At 45.2% G+C, this 17599-nt stretch overlaps 2 protein-coding genes across 2 annotated transcripts; both read left to right on the forward strand.

Annotated features, from left to right (window-relative positions):
• The first annotated feature begins 11096 nt into the window (after positions 1-11096).
• LOC140037876 (uncharacterized) lies at positions 11097-14981 on the forward strand. The gene is made up of 3 exons (XM_072083029.1): positions 11097-12930; positions 12974-13297; positions 13519-14981. Exons 1-3 carry the CDS (start codon positions 11097-11099, stop codon positions 14979-14981), a joined length of 3621 nt encoding a protein of 1206 aa, XP_071939130.1.
• Positions 14982-15102: 121 nt separating this feature from the next.
• Positions 15103-16653, forward strand: LOC140037877 (uncharacterized). The gene is made up of 3 exons (XM_072083030.1): positions 15103-15512; positions 15702-15935; positions 16104-16653. The coding sequence occupies exons 1-3, from the start codon at positions 15103-15105 to the stop codon at positions 16651-16653; spliced, it is 1194 nt and encodes a 397-aa protein (XP_071939131.1).
• The last annotated feature ends 946 nt before the right edge of the window (positions 16654-17599 follow it).

Consider the following 17599-nt stretch of genomic DNA (forward strand, 5'->3'; position numbering starts at 1 on the left):
CTTAATTGCTAGGTTTTATTTTCTTTTAATTGCACGCTTTTCCACATTTTATTTATACAAAAATTTTGAAAATAATTTTTATGAGTAAATATAGTTTTTAAATTATTTTTCTAGTATCGGTTAGTATTTGAGGAATTAAGAGCGTATACCGGACATGGGACCCGCTAGTGCGGAAAGTTCAGTAAAATTCGGCCCATTAGGTTAACTTTAGTATTCAGAGATTTAATTTATTAGGTGTTAAGAGATGATTAGAGATTACCCAAATGGATGAGAGTTGGAGAGATAAAAGGATAAGTGTAACTCAAAAAGATGACATGTGTCACTTTATGATTCAACCTTGGATTTGACCACTATTCACCAACTTTACTAAATACTAAAATTGACCCAAAACATCATCTTCATTTGCTCATCTTGGCCGGCCATTGAGGAGAGAAAAGAGAGAGAGAGCTTCTTCAATTTTCCTTCATTTCTAGCTTGAATCTTGCAAACCTACCGGTTAAATTCCAAATTTCTCCATAAAAGTGAGTTGCTAAACTAGTTTAAGGTGTTGAGTGGAGTCATTTGTGAAGAACAAGCTCTAGTTGTCTTGCTTCTTGGAGTTACAAAGGCAAATTGTCAAGGAAATTCTCTTTTGTCCTTAATAATGTAAAATTGGAGGTTTATAAAGGTTGAATATGTTAGTTTGTGGATTATTTCATGACCTAAGGTTGAGATGTGCAAATTTTCCTATTTATTGAGGATTTTCTGTTTTAATATATAAATTATTGTTTAGTCATGGATTAATGGTTTGTTATAATGTAAGATGGAGTTGGTATGTGTTGGAAATGATTGGTTGTGAAAAATTGTTGGTTTGAAACTAAAATTCCAAATTAGGGTTCCAAACAGGCCTGTTCTGTCCGGATTTTTTTGAACATGCTAGAGGCCGAATTAGCCTTAGATTAAAACATGAAAGTTGTAGAGAATAATGTTTTATAGTTGTCTGTAAATTTCCAGCCCAATCTGAGTTTGGTGGATTGTGAAAATTCGGAAATACCCAGACTGGCCTAGGTAGGAGTTCAGCGAACAGGGTTGTCATTTCACCCAATCTGACCGTGACTTTTCACCCTGATCGTTACCGAATTAGATTTTGATCAAAACATGGAAGTTGTAGAAAATGGTGTAAAATAGTTGCCTACAAAATTTCAGCTAGATCCTAGCACTGTAGCTTGTGAAATGACCGAAATACCCTTGACTGCCCAAGAACCCTATTTCGCGCCCAGATTTCTGTTTTCATGGAAATTTCCATTTTTGATCATGCAAATATATGATTTGGCTTTGGATGTCTTCATAAGAAATGTAGGTATATGTCTTAGCTTTCCAACGTCCCCGGAATCACCTCGTTTCGACTTCGATTGCCTGAGTTATTGTCATTTGTGTATAAGGCGGTTAGCAAGCCCGAATGTGAGATTCGGGTTCTATAAATGGCAATTTTGACTTAGATACACTACAAACTGGACTGAGTGATCTTCATCAAAGTTTTAACTCTTTGTCTTAGGTTCAAAACGGTATATATTGCACCCCAATCCGATAAGTGTAGTTTCAGTTGTGTCTGTTCCGCTAAGAGACATCAAACCTGCTATTTAGCTTTTGTCTTTAAAAACTTGATTTCTAGTTGCATTCCTAGACTTGCTTTGTGTTTGGATGAACTTGAGCCTAGTTGAAGGGCTATTGTATTGAGATTTCTTATGTGTTGAATTGGACTGACTTGAGGAAAAACATTGAAGCCATGATGGCTGGAAAATTAAGCAAATTTAGGGGGAATGCTGTGTCCAATTTTCTAGGCCGTCTGGTTCCTTTAAATTTGAGTTGATCTTAGTAAAAATGAAGGGTTTTGAGGGTTGTTTGTAACCCTAGGACCAACTGTTATCTTTTGCTCAAAAGTCATATTTTTTTCTTTTGTACTAGTATTTAACCTGGAAAGATGTACGACGTGTAGTCGAGACTCACTTGTACATTCCGTTTACTCGATTTTGGATGTGAAACCTTCAATTATTTTACTTTGATGATTTTAGGGTTTCTTGGCTATTAAAGTCAGTTTGAAGTGAAAACTTTTGAAGTATCCGTACTTGAACCGGTGAGTGTACCACTCCCCTCATTTGCAGTTTAACCTGGTTTCTGCCTCTGCAATCTGCGATTTAAATGACTGCACTATCTGTTTATTCTGTTTGAGACAAGGGTGTACTTTATCACACTCGTTCTCTTGTCTGTCCATATACCTATTTACTGTGTATAATCTGTTAACTGTATCTGAATCTGTTCGGACGTCGTTTGGAGGCTGGTATCCAACGACCTTTCTGTGACCCCTGAGCTCAACACCTGTGGCTAGTTACTCAAGTCGGGCCGGCAAGAGCCTGGTCGATTATATAACGAACCACGGTAGTCTGTTTTGGAATCTTTGGGTATTGAGACTCTTGATTCCGATATACTCGAGTATTAGCATTTCTGAACTGATTGGAGTTCGGGCCCGGTAGGAATATGTGAGGTGGAAGGAATCGGAGAAAGTGGAGTCTACGGTATTGGTTACTCCTTTAGCGTTGACGGAGTGTCAACTATTATTTCGATCAAGTTTCGGTGAAGCAAATGGGAATTTGGCTCCTAAGAGCCACCTGTATCCTTTCTATCTATGGTGTTTGTTCATTTCTTTATTTGATTCGCATATGTGACTAATTGAATATGAAGTTCCACGTTTCTTACTTGCTATTATTTTGGTACCTCATTAAGCGTAAACTCACCCCCTTCCCGTTATCTTTGTTTTCCTTACAGGGGACAAACTTTGAAACCACGCTTTTGGAAGAAAAGAGTCGAGCTAATGTATATGTTATTTTGTTAAGTTCCTTTGTAACCGAAACCCTAATTGTATTTTGACTAGTATGAACCCTTTGGCTTGTACTTCAAGTTAAAATGTTGAAGACTCTGATGTAAATACATGTATAAGTATTTAGTCTTGTCTGTAAGTGTATTCATGGAGATGTTACGCTTCTAGGGCTTTGGTGAGCGTTCAATCGACGTCCTATTTCCCTACACGAGTTAGTAAGATGTATTGTAGCTTAGTGGATTTTAATTGTTACTTTTCTTGGGGTTTGATCATGCGCAATATATGGTTTGTGTGATCTGACTCCGTAGTGCTGGCAAGAACTGGGCAGGCGGTCCGCCGAACCCTTTGGTTCGCCTTAGGGTGAGGTGGGGCTGTCACAGGTGGTATCAGAGCTGCTTCACGTGGTCTCTGCGCGGAGTGAGTTTGGGCCAAGTGGTGTTATGGTCCTGATTTCGTGAATGTGTCTACGTGCTTGTTTGAGTATAAGTTGTGAACCGTGCATGTCGTAAGTGTAAAAATCTTTATCATGGGACTTGAGGAAACTAGGTATGTATGTCGGGTAGGAATCTTTCATATATGGATGATTTACTCTTGGGACCGGCCGGCTCGAATTGTGAATTATCGTATTTGGGATTCTTGTACCCGGCTACTAAATCAATGAGAGCCTAGGTTAGAAAGGACTTGGGCGAACTAGAAATTTGATTCTATGGAACTTCATGTGGTTTGTTCGGGTGTTTGTAAGTATGATTAACCTGGATTAAGATAAAAATTGTGGCATTCTCGTAGATTAGGGATGGAGACCTAGAAGGGAAATAACTTTTCGATAGTTGCTTTTGTACTTTTAACCTAGTTCGTTTATAGTACTTTTGGATGACCCCGTTACCTTCTTGGACCTCTTTTAGTTGTATCTAATTGACTGCTACTGTGTGACTGATTCGGTACAGTTGTGTGTATATATGCTTTTGATCTGTGTGTACCTCTTGTTATTTGCTTATAATTATAATTATTTTTAATATTATCTTTGCACCTCGACCTTAGATTGACTTAGATCAATGGAGGGCACTCGTAGTGGACGAGGCCGTGGGCGTGGAATTAGGCAACCCACGTCTGAAAGGAGCACTGTGGAAACCTCGTCTGGACCAAACCCTGAACTTAGGGTTGACCCCAAGGTCCAAATAGCTGCTGCCATGCAGCAAATGACTGATTTGCTAGGCCAAGTGGTGCACCAACAGGGTCACAACCCTAACTCCAACCCTGGGAACCCTGGTAATCACGTGGAGAGCGAGGACCGGGCCCTCGAGAGGTTCCAAAAGTTTGCCCCACCAAAGTTTATTGGGAAACCCGATCCAGATGTAACCGAAAGGTGATTAGAGAAAATGGTGGATATCTTTGCTGCCCTGCACTACACGGAGGAACGGCAGGTGACTTTTGCTGTTTTCCAACTGGAAGGGGCGGCCCGTTCCTGGTGGAACGTAATACGACAAAAGTGGGACCGAGAGCAAACGCCCAGGATTTGGGTGAATTTTATGCGGGAGTTCAACGCTAAATTCTTCCCTCCTCTAGTTCAGGAACAAAAGGAGGATGAATTTATCCGGATTCGTCAAGGGACCCAGACGGTGGCTAAGTACGAGAGCCAATTCACCCGACTATCCAAATTCGCGCCCGAACTCATCGTGACTGAGCAACGAAGAATACAGCGATTCATCCAGGGTCTGAACGTGAAGATCCAGAAAGATCTAGCCATAGCCCAAATTAACGCCTTCAGCGATGCCGTAGAGAAGGCGCAACGAGTAGATAATGCTAGACTGCAGGTGCAAAACTTCCAAGCCAAGAAAGGGGCTTTCTTGGGAGTAACTCTGAGCAAGCGGGTACAAGTACACCCCCTAAGATTGGAAAAAGAAACGAGGGAGCATGACAACCGGGAGTGTCGCGTGATGTCTCTCAGGGGGGACCGGCCTCTGCTATTCGTTGTTCCTGTGGATATTGCAGAAGGCCAAATCATACGGAGGCAAATTGTTGGAAGAAAGAGGGAAAATGTCTGCGCTACGGAAGTGGCGATCATCAGATTGCTGACTGCTCAGTTCGATTACGAAAAGGAAAAGGGACCCCGCAACCCACTAAGACTAACCCTGGATAGTCGAAAAAGGAAGGGGCTAGATTGAAGGTACCGGCTCGAGTATACTCTTTAGAACACCATCAAGTCCCTGACTCGTCTGAGGACGTAGAAGGTACAATCGGTTGGGTACCCTAGATTTTGAAAGATTCCGTTGATAAGAAAATTTCGAGGACGAAATTTCTTTAAGGGGGAGAGAGTGTGATAACCCGTAATTTTCTTAATTGCTAGGTTTTATTTTTTTTTAATTGCACGCTTTTCCACATTTTATTTATACAAAAATTTTGAAAATAATTTTTATGAGTAAATATAGTTTTTAAATTATTTTTCTAGTATCGGTTAGTTTTTGAGGAATTAAGAGCGCATACCGGACGTGGGACCCGCTAGTGCGGAAAGTTCGGTAAAATTCGGCCGATTAGGTTAACTTTAGTATTCATAGATTTAATTTACTAGATGTTAAGAGATGATTAGAGATTACCCAAATGGATGAGAGTTTGAGAGACAAAAGGATAAGTGTAACTCAAAAAGGTGACATGTGTCACTTTATGATTCAACCTTGGATTTGACCACTATTCACCAACTTTACTAAATACTAAAATTGACCCAAAACATCATCTTCATTTGCTCATCTTGGCCGGCCATTGAGGAGAGAAAAGAGAGAGAGAGCTTCTTCAATTTTCCTTCATTTCTAACTTGAATCTTGCAAACCTACCGGTTAAATTTCAAATTTCTCCACAAAAGTGTGTTGCTAAGCTAGTTTAAGGTGTTGAGTGGAGCCATTTGTGAAGAACAAGCTCTAGTTGTCTTGCTTCTTGGAGTTACAAAGGAAAGTTGTCAAGGAAATTATCTTTTGTCCTTAATAATGTGGAATTGGAGGTTTATAAAGGTTGAATATGTTAGTTTGTGGATTATTTCATGACTTATGGTTGAAATGTGCAAATTTTCCTATTTATTGAGATTTTCTGTTTTAATATATAAATTATTGTTTAGTCATGGATTAATGGTTTGTTATAATGTAAGATGGAGTTGGTATGTGTTGGAAATGATTGGTTGTGAAAAATTATTGGTTTGAAACTAAAATTCCAGATTAGGATTCCAAACAGGCCTGTTCTGTCCGGATTTTTTTGAGCATGCTAGAGGCCGAATTAGCCTTAGGTTAAAACATGAAAGTTGTAGAGAATGATGTTTTATAGTAGCCTGTAAAGTGTCAGCCCAATCTGAGTTTGGTGGCTTATGAAAATTCGGAAATACCCAGACTGGCGTAGGTAGGAGTTCAGCGAATAGGGTTGTCATTTCACCCAATCTGACCGTGACTTTTCACCCTGATTCTTACCGAATTAGATTTTGACCAAAACATGGAAGTTGTAGCAAATGGTGTAAACTAGTTTCCTACAAAAGTTCAACTCGATCCTAGCACTGTAGCTTGTGAAATGACCGAAATACTCTTGACTGCCCAAGAACCCTGTTTCGCGCCCAGATTTCTATTTTCATGGAAATTTCCATTTTTGATCATGAAAATGCATGATTTGGCTTTAGAGGTTTTCATGAGAAATGTAGGTATATGTCTTAGCTTTCCAACTCCCCTGGAATCACCTCGTTTCGACTTCGGTTGCCTGAGTTATTGTCATTTACGTATAAGGCGGTTAACAAGCCCGAATGTGAGATTCTGGTTCTATAAATGGCAATTTTGACTTAGATACACTACAAACTGGATTGAGTGATCTGCATCAAAGTTTTAGCTCTTTGTTTTAGCTTCAAAATGGTATATATTTCACCCCAATCCGATAAGCATAGCTTCAGTTTTGTTTGTTCCGCTAAGAGACATCAAACCTGCTATTTAGTTTTTGTCTTTAAAAACTTGATTTCTAGTTGCATTCCTAGACTTGCTTTGTGTTTGGATGAACATGAGCCTAGTTGAAGGGCTATTGTATTGAGATTTCTTATGTGTTGGATTGGACTGACTTGAGAAAAAATAATGAACCCATGATGGCTGGAAAAGCAAACAAATTTAGGGGGAATGCTGTCCAATTTTCTTGACCGTCTGGTTCCTTTAAGTTTGAGTTGATCTTAGTGAAAATGAAGGGTTTTGAGGGTTGTTTGTAACCCTAGGACCAACTGTTATCTTTTACTCAAAAGTCATATTTTATTCTTTTGTACTAGTACTTAACCTGAAAAGACGTACGACATGTAGTCAAGCATCACTTGTGCATTCCGTTCACTCGATTTTGGATGTGAAACTTTCAATTGTTTTACTTTGATGATTTTAGGGCTTCTTGGCGATTAAAACCAGTTTGAAGTGAAAACTTTTGAAGTATCCATACTTGAACCGGTGAGTGTACCACTCCCCTCATTTGCTGTTTAATCTGGTTTCTGCCTCTGCAATCTGCGATTTAAATAACTGCACTATCTGTTTATTCTGTTTGAGACGAGGGTGTACTTTATCATATTCGTTTTCTTGTCTGTCAATATGCCTATTTACTGTGTATAATCTGTTAACTGTATCTGAATCTGTTCGGGCGTCGTTTGGAGGCTGGTATCCAACGTCCTTTCTGTGACCTCTGAGCTCAACACCTGTGGCTAGTTACTCAAGTCGGGCCGGCAAGGGTCTGGTCGATTAGATAACGAACTACGGTAGTCTGTTTTAGGATCTTTGGGTATTGAGACTCTTGATTCCGGTATACTCGAGTATTACCATTTCTGAACTGATTGGAGTTCGAGCCCGGTAGGAGTATGTGAGAGGGAAGGAATCGGAGAAAGTGGAGTCTACGGTATTGGTTACTCCTTTAGCGTTGATGAAGTGTCTACTATTATTTCGATCAAGTTTCGGTGAAGCAAATGGGAATTTGGCTCCTGAGAGCCACCTGTATCCTTTCTATCTATGCTGTTTGTTCATTTCTTTATTTGATACGCATATGTGACTAATTGAATATGAAATTTCACGTTTCTTACTTCCTATTATTTTGGTACCTCATTAAGCGTAAACTCACCCCTTTCCCGTTATCTTTGTTTTCCTTACAGGGGACAAACTTTGAAACCACGCTTTTGGAAGAAAAGGGTCGAGTTAATGTATATGTTATTTTGTTAAGCTCCTTTGTAACCGAAACCCTAATTGTATTTTGACTAGTATGAACCCTTTGGCATGTACATCAAGTTAAAATGTTGAAGACTCTGATGTAAATACATTTATAAGTATTTAGTCTTGTCTGTAAGTGTATTCATTGAGATGTTACGCTTCTAGGACTTTGGTGAGCGTTCAATTGACGTCCTATTTCCCTACACGAGTTAGTAAGATGTATTGTAGTTTAGTGGATTTTAATTGTTACTTTTCTTGGGGTTTGATCGTGCGCAATATATGGTTTGTGTGATCTGACTCCGTAGTCCTGGCGAGAACTGGGCAGGCGGTCCGCCGAACCCTTTGGTTCGCCTTAGGGTGAGGTGGGGCTGTCACTGGTGGTATTAGAGTTGTTTCGCGTGGTCTCTGCGTGGAGTGAGTTTGGACCAAGTGGTGTTATGGTCCTGATTTCGTGAATGTGTCTAAGTGCTTGTTTGAGTATATGTTATGAACCGTGTATGTCGTAAGTGTAAAGATCTTTATCATGGGACTTGAGGAAGTTAGGTATGTATGTCGGGTAGGAATCTTTCATATATGGATGATTTACTCTTGGGACCGGCCGGCTCGAGTTGTGAATTTTTTTATTTGGGATTCTTGTACCCGGCTACCAAATCAATGAGAGCCTATGTTAGAAAGGACTTGGGCGAACTAGAAATTTGATTCTATGGAACTTCATGTGGTTTGTTCGGGTGTTTGTAAATATGATTAACCTGGATTAAGATAAAAATTGTGGCATTCTCGCAGATCAGGGATGGAGACCTAGAAGGGAAATAACTTTTCGTTAGTTGCTTTTGTACTTTTAACCTAGTTCGTTTATAGTACTTTTGGATGACCCCGTTACCTTCTTGGATCTCTTTTGGTTGTATCTAATTGACTGCTACTGTGTGACTGGTTCGGTACAGTTGTGTGTATATTTGCTTTTGATCTGTGTGTACCTCTTGTTATTTGCTTATACATATAATTATCTTTAATATTATCTTTGCACATCGACCTTAGATTGACTTAGATCAATGGAGGGCACTCGTAGTGGACGAGGCCGTGGGCGTGGAATTAGGCAACCCACGTCTGAAAGGGGCACTGTGAAAACCTCGTCTGGACCAAACCCTGAACTTAGGGTTGACCCCAACGTCCAAATAGCTGCTGCCATGCAGTAAATGACTGATTTGCTAGGCCAAGTGGTGCACCAACAGGGTCACAACCCTAACCCCAACCCTGGGAACCCTGGTAATCACGTGGAGAGCGAGGACCGGGCCCTCGAGAGGTTCCAGAAGTTTGCCCCACCAAAGTTTATTGGGGAACCCGATCCAGATGTAACCGAAAGGTGCTTAGAGAAAATGGTGGATATCTTTGCTGCCCTGCACTACACGGAGGAACGGCAGGTGACTTTTGCTGTTTTCCAACTGGAAGGGGCAGCCCGTTCCTGGTGGAACGTAATACGACAAAAGTGGGACCGAGAGCAAACGCCCAGGACTTGGGTGAACTTTATGCGGGTGTTCAACGCTAAATTCTTCCCTCCTCTAGTTCAGGAACAAAAGGAGGATGAATTTATCCGGATTCGTCAAGGGACCCAGACGGTGGCCAAGTACGAAATCCAATTAAATATTAGGCTTAACAGGTTTTTTTGGCAACACAGGTTGGGCTAGGTTGGCTCAGCGCAATTGACAATCCTAAGAGTTATGTCATAGCTATTAAGATTATAAAAAGAATGGAAATAGTTATTGACTAGACTTGATTTTTTTAAATAATAATTTCTTTTCCATACATTTGCACGGGCTCTTTTTTACATTCTATAATTTTTGTTTTTTTTGAACAAAAATTGTTATAAATGAATTTAAAATGCTTTATAAAATTTAATATACTAATTGTAAGACAAATATTAAAATTAAACATATTAAAAATGATTAATTTATAACAACTTAACAATTAGTTTCAATGGTTTGACAAAAAAAAACAATTAGTTTCAATGGAATCTTATCCCGTAATTCAATTATATTTATTCTAATTAATGATAGTAAGTCAACATATGACTGAAGGAGATATATTAGAAAATAAGTGCAACTAAATATTTGATTCTTTCATGATTAAAAAGAATTTTAAAAGCAAACTAATAGATGATGAACTTATTATTTGTTCAAATTATTAAAAACTAAGAAAGTAATTTGGGGGAACATTTACAACCCTATATTTATATGAATGCTATTTTGGCCCAAATCGAATTTGAATGGAGAGAGTATAAAAATTAATAGAATATTTTAGGAAAGTGTAGTGGGGCAAATCCACGCATGCCACGTGTCAGCTCGGTAGGTGATGCACGTCAGTTCGGCGTTAGGGACTACGCAGCTCGCACGTGCAAGCTCGGCAGGAGGGAGCCAGCTCTGCTGTGTCAAGGGCTCCTGTGCTGGGCCTTGTGGGCCGCCACCTTCGAACTTATAGGCGCCGTCACGCAAAACCCTAGAAGACTCCGAACCCTAAGGGACTTTGACTCCCACAAGGAAATTACAACCCATTCGGCCCTATATAAGCAACGCCATAAGACCACACAAGGTACGTATAGACTAGTACTCTAAACTATTACTCTGTGGACAAGCTTTACTGACTTGACCGTCGGAGTTATTCTGGGGACGCCAGTCCCGCCCTCTTCCTTTCTTTACAGGACCCTCAGCTCGGTTCACCCTCTCAGGTCGGCTGCGCCTGATCAGCTCGGCTCGCAACAGTTCAGCTCGGATCTGGTTTTTGGCTGTCGCATCAATTGGCGCCGTCTGTGGGAACACGTAATTCTTCTCTTGCGAATCATGCCAAGAACGAGGTCCCAAAGGAATGCCGGTGGATCCAAGGGGAACGAGGGAAGCAGCCCCCAACACCCCTCACGAGGGCCGACTCCTGGAGACGAGGGCGTGGGGCTCTTACGAATTCCGCCGGAGCAGTTGGTCCAGGCGGTGGCAGGGAACCTGCCAACTTTTGAGGCAATTGTGAACTACATGAAAGGGTAGGCAGTAGGTCATCCCGGCCAGGGACTAATGAGCCAGGGAGATGGGCCGTCCAAATCTAGGACGGGGAGCCCTAGCCCTCCGCCAAAAAGGGTACGCAGGGAGCTCACGCGCGACCAGGTTGACGTTGTAGAACCTTCTCACAAACACTCCAGAACCGAGCACCCGGAGCCCTTTCGGAGGTGTTCTAAGGAGGAACTCTCACCACGGAAGGAGCAGCTCCAGGTGCAGGACGAGCTGGACCTGCTTTTAGATCCAGAGGCGGATAGGTATATCGCCTCCCCCTTCATCCCTGACATCGAAGACTACCCGCTGCCAGCGAAGTTCAAGATACAAAGCATGAAGTCTTACGATGCGACCACGGATCCGGAAGATCACTTGTTTGCCTTCATGACCCAAATACGCCTGCAAACTGCTACGGATGCGGTTAGGTGCAAGACCTTTCCAATGTTTTTGGAGGGTAAGGCACGTCAGTGGTTCCAGGAGCTTCCTCCCAGGTCCATCCGGTCCTTTACCCAGCTCGCGCGACTGTTCGCGGCCCAGTTCGTTTCATCACGAGCCTTCTCCAAGAGTACGGCGCATCTGATGACTATCCAGCAAATGCCTGAGGAGTCCTTGCGCGAATACATGGTACGTTTCAATAACGAGTCCCTTCAGGTTCGAGATCGCGATGACAAGGTGGTCATTGTTGCCTTCATTAACGGGTTGCGAAAACAAAAGCTCTATACCGAACTGGTGGAGAGACCTCCCAAGTCAGTTCGGGAAATGCTAGACCGAGCTCATGAGAAGGCCAATGCGGAGGAAGCCAATCGCCTTAAGAGTGCGCAAGAAAGATTGAGGGATGACAAGCGCAGGAGGGGCGCCGACCAGGTGGATGTACAGCCTAGCCAGGGAAGGAAAAACGCTTATGACCGCCTTCCCAGGAGCCGTCCAATGGGAGGAAACAAGTCCTGGACTGGTCTCACGGCACCTCGAGCTCGGGTGCTCGCAGTGATGGAACAGGAGGGGCTCTCTCGACCTCCCCGTCCTTTGGCCGGGGACAAAAGCAGACGGGACCAAGGTCTGTATTGCGCTTATCATCGAGATGCGGGGCACGATACAGAGGACTGTCGTCACCTCAAGAAAGACATTGAAAAACTGATCAAACGAGGCCATCTGGGGCAGTTCATACTAGAGGAACGAGCTGACCAGCAACGAGGAAGGCCCAGGTCAGAACGTCCGAGCTACACTCGGGACCGCACTCAGGGGCCTCGTGGCCGAACTCCCGAGCAGGAAACACAAAATCTCGCGGGGGTGATTAACACTATTGCCGGAGGACCTGCTGGTGGGGATAGTCATACAGCTCGATGGCACAATCGCCCCCCTCCCACGGGGGAGAGCTCGGCCAAGCGATTGAAGATGTATGAGGAAATAATCTATGGACTTGAAGACGCAGTCCCTCTGGCCTCTAATAATCATGAAGCCATTGTGATAGAAGTCATCACCTGTAATTACAAGGTGAAGAAGGTATACATAGACAATGGAAGTACCATAGACGTGCTGTATTACAAGACCTTTAAGGAGCTACAGTTGGAGGATAGACAGCTCGTACCGGTTCAAACTCCGTTGATCGATTTTGCGGGTCCTCCCGTGAGGCCGAAAGGAATGATCACTCTCATGGTTACGGTGGAGGTGTCCCCGAAGTGCCGAACGGTCCCGGTAAACTTCGCGGTGGTTAAGGAGCCGTCGTCGTACAATATGATTCTGGGACGGTCCACACTGAATGCCCTCCGAGCTATTTGCTCCACCTTGCATCTCAGTATGAAGTTTCCTACTTCTGCTGGGGTGGCTGAGGTGCTGGGAGATCCGGAGGTGGCGAGGGCGTGTTATATTGCCACCCTCAAGGGCAAAGAAAATTTGTAGCTCAGACAGTTTGTTTAGAGCCCTGGGAGCCCATGGAGAAAGGAGAAAGATTGGAGACAGACGAGGGTTAGCCGAGCTGCCCGTCCAGCTCGACCGACCTGAGCGCACGGTGAAGGTTGGCACCGGCCTAGGCGAGCTGGTCAGGAGTTCTTTGGAATCTCTCTTGGAGGAAAATGCTGAGATTTTTGCTTGGAGTGCTGATGACATGCCAGGAATCCCCATCGAGTTGGCAGTCCATAGGCTACATGTGTCCCCCAACGTCCGACCTGTGAAGCAGAAGAAGAGGAACTTTGCTCCTGAGCGAAAGGAGGTCGTCAAAAACGAGGTGGGTAAGTTGTTGGAGGCTAAGATCGTTAAGAAACTCTACTACCCGACCTGACTAGCCAATCCGGTGCTGGTCAAGAAGGAGGAGAAAGCTTGGAGGATATGTGTGGATTTCACTGACTTAAATAAGGCTTGCCCGAAGGACTGTTACCCACTCACACGGATTGACCAACTCGTGGACTCAACAGCTGGCTATGAGATTTTCTATTTCTTGAATGCCTTCAAGGGGTACCATCAGATAGCCTTGGACGAGGAGAATCAGGAGAAGACCTCGTTTATCACCGAGGAAGCACATATTGTTACGTCACCATGCCATTCGGACTAAAGAATGCAGGTGCGACCTATCAGAGGTTGGTAAACAAGTTGTTCAAGAATCAGATCGGTCGAAACCTGGAGGTTTATGTGGACGATATGTTAGTAAAAAGTCAAACTCAGGAGCAGTTCATCTCTGACCTGAGAGAAATTTTTGAGATTCTTCGGAGCTCACGAATGCGGCTAAACCCAAAGAAGTGTACCTTTGGGGTCAGGTCGGGAAAATTCCTAGGCTACATGATTTCTAAAGAAGGGGTGAGAGCTAACCCAGACAAGATCAAGGCTATCATGGACATGGCTCCACCCCGGAATATTAAGGAAGTGCAACGTCTGACAGGGAGGATGGCAGCCTTGAACAGATTCCTGTCCAAATCGGCAGTTCGGGGGTCGCCTTTCTTCAAGGCCCTGAAAGGAGGTCGGCAGTTCGAGTGGAGCCCGGAGTGCCAGAAGGGGTTCGATGAACTGAAGGCCCACCTCGCTCGGTTGCCAGCCCTGACCTCTCCCAAATTGGGGGAGACCTTGTTCATTTACTTAGCTGTGGGAGAGGAGGCCATTAGCGCAGTGCTTGTGCGGGAGGAAAACAAAGTGCAAAAATCCGTGTATTATGTCAGCCGTGCCCTGCAGGGGGCCGAGACAAGGTACTCGGCGGTAGAACGATATGTTTTGGCATTAGTACATGCAGCTCGGAAGCTCAGGACGTACTTCCAAACTCACCCCGTAGTGGTCATGACGGACCAGCCTCTGAAGCAGATCCTTTCCAAGCCCGAGTCCTCGAGTCGAATGGTGAAGTGGGCTGTGGAATTGTCAGAATACGACTTGGGATATCAGCCCCGAACGGCCATCAAAACCCAAGCGTTTGCGGACTTCATAGCGGATGGCGTTTCCTTTGGATCGCCCGAAGCGGAGGTCGATCAGGCCAGGGACATACAAGCCAGGAAGGATGGAGAAGTTGTTAAAGATGCGCACACCAGACAAGCAGCGAAAACCTTACAGACTCCAAAAACTACCAAGGCCACCCAGGCCCGAGAAGCAGCAGAGGTCTTTGAGGCCGGAGACGCTGCCGAGGTCACCCAGACCATTCAGGTAGCGGAGGTCGGGCCGTCCAAAGAGGCAGATGAGGCCGAGCAGGTCAAAGAAACTGCCGAGGGCGGACAGGCTGGAGAAGCAGCTAAGGCCAAACAAATCCAAAAAATTGTCGAGGTCGGACCGGCCGGAGAGGCAGCGGAGGGGGGACAGGCATTAAACGTTGTCGAGGCCGAGCATTCTGGAAAAGCAGTCAAAGCTGAACTGGCCAGAGAGACGGCCCAGGCCAGGAAGGTTACTGAGGCTGCGGGACGAGCTGATCTCACCTGGACGTTGTACGTGGACGTCAAGTAAGGAAGGATGTGGGGCCGGGCTCCTCTTAATCAGCCCTACTGGGGAGGAGCTGCCCTACGCTCTGAGGTTCGATTTTAGAGCTTCTAACAATGAATCAGAGTATGAGACTCTAATTACAGGGATGGAGATGGCCCGGAAGTTAGGGGCTAGATCAATAAAGGCCTATAGCGACTCGCAGCTGATAGTGAACCAGGTATGGGGAAGCTATGAGATCAAAGAGGGGACGCTAAGAAGGTATGTGGCCAAGACACGCGAGCTGAAGGGTCTGTTCGAGCAGTTCGCGCTTGAGCAGATTCCGCGAAGCCAGAACAAGAGAGCTGACGCCCTGTCTAAACTGGCCTCTACCTCGGTTGGCGTCTTAGGTCGTGAAATACTGGTGGAGGTCGTCAGAAGTCGGGCCTATAAACCGTTCAATGCTGTGGTCATTCAGGTGGTGAGCTCGTGGATGGATCCTATTGTCCAGTACCTGGCTCAAGGGGAGCTCCCACCGAGCAGGGTAGAGTCCCGCAAAGTCCTCCTTAAGTCGCAGAAGTACGTGCTCACGCATGGAGTCTTATACAGGAAATCTCACTTGCAACCCTGGTTGAAATGTGTAACGCCCGAGAAAGGAAGTTGTGTCTTGCGCGAGTTGCATGAAGGCATCTGCGGCAATCACGTTGGCCCTAGAGTATTGGCCAAGAAGGGAATGCTGGCTGGATACTATTGACCCACCATCTTCAGGGACTCGGCCGAGCTGGTAGCCCGGTGTAAGTCTTGCCAGTTACATGCCCCAATCCATCACACCCCCACTCAGGAAATGATTCCTCTCAATAGCCCGTGGCCATTCTTCCAATGGGGGATTGACCTGTTGGGGCCGTTTCCCCGAGCTCCAGGTGGCTACGAACACTTGGTGGTAGCCATTGATTACTTCACTAAGTGGGTAGAGGCCGAGTCCATCAACACGATTAGCAGCAGGTCGATCCAGAAATTCCTCTGGAAAAGCATAGTCTGCCGATTTGGCATACCAAGGGCTCTCATCTCGGACAACGGCAGGCAGTTCGCTGACCACTCTCTCCAGGAATGGTGCACGGAGCTCGGCATCCAGTAGCACTTCACTTCAGTGGGGCACCCCCAAACCAATAGACAGGTCGAGAATGTCAACAGAACCATCCTGCACGGCCTGAAGACAAGAATAGAGTCTGTCCGAACTAATTGGCTGGAGGAGCTGCCCACCATACTATGGGCTTACCGGACAACGCCTCGGACGGCCACCCAAGAGACACCATTCGTCCTGACATACGGGGTCGAGGCAGTAATCCCAGCAGAGATTGGAGTGCCCTCGGGTAGGGTGCAACACTTTGTGGCTCAGGATAATGAGGAGGAGATGCGGCTTGACTTGGACCTGCTCGAGCATCGAAGGGAAGAAGCGGCTATAAGAATGGCTAAGTATAAGGGCCAGGTCGCACGCTATTACAATGCCAGGGTTAGGCACCTTTCTTTCAAGCCAGGAGACCTGGTATTACGCAAGAACTCCGTGAGCCGAGCTGGGGGCACGGGTAAGTTAGACCCAAACTGGGAAGGTCCCTACGTGGTAAGGGAAGCTGACCGGGTAGGTTATTGTAAGCTAGCTCACCTGGATGGAGGCGAAGTCCCGCGCACCTGGCACAATTCAAATTTAAGGCTTTTTCTTTAGTATCCTGCCTGAGCTGAAAATGGTCAGCTGGACAGGTCTGTTTTCATTTTGTTAGTTCAGCACTTGGGCTTATAATGTATTCAAAGCTTTTAAATAATAGAAAATTTTTACAAGTGTTGGATGAGAAAGTATGCCATCTATTCCATTTCAAAAAAAAGGCATATACATGCGGAGGGCCATACAAAAGCGAGCTGGCCAGCTCGGTCCCTACCTTAGCCTAATTCCTATAGGCCTATCCTATGTACTATCCGTCTAGCTCTCCCCTTGCTGTTCTTACTCTGGCTCGGGAGAGGCTGCGGGAAGAGTAAGGTCGGCGACCAAGGCAACCAGGTCGCGCCCATTGGAGTAGCCCGTGACAAGCCTGTCAATTTGATGGACGGCTTGGGGGTTGTAGTCAGGCCATTTGCTCAGGTCAAAACCCAGCAAGTTCAAGGACTGAACATCAGCCATGGCTTTGGTGTAGCCGAGCTGCAGGACGGGGCCATTCAGGATGGCCAGGTCGTTCATGAAGCCCTCAGACTTCTTAAACTCTTGAACGCCTAGCTGACGCCCTTCCTCCTTAGCCGCTTCCACCAGCTCGGTAAATCTTTTGTGCTCGGCCTTCAGAGCCGCGGCCAGCTCAGCTGCTTTCTTCTTCCCCAGCTCGCAGGAGGATTTGGCATCCGCAAGTTGTTTCTTCAGGGACTCTAGCTCGGCCTCCGCGGCTTCGAGTTGGCTTGATAGCCTTTCCTTGGCGGCGTCGACCTGAGATAGGTTGACCCTCATATTTTCGTACCGCTGCGCGAGCTCGGCCCCAGCGATATTGAGCTGCAGATCGAATACAGGATAAGAAATCAGCAAATTGAAGGGGATGTCAGGGAGGCACTAAGTTAAGGAATCACCTGAGCTGTACTGAGGTAAATATGCTCCAGCAGTTCGGAGTTGGAGGCGAGTTGGATGAAGTGGT

Source organism: Coffea arabica, chromosome 3c (genome assembly GCF_036785885.1).
Source record: "Coffea arabica cultivar ET-39 chromosome 3c, Coffea Arabica ET-39 HiFi, whole genome shotgun sequence".
Lineage (NCBI taxonomy): Eukaryota > Viridiplantae > Streptophyta > Magnoliopsida > Gentianales > Rubiaceae > Coffea > Coffea arabica.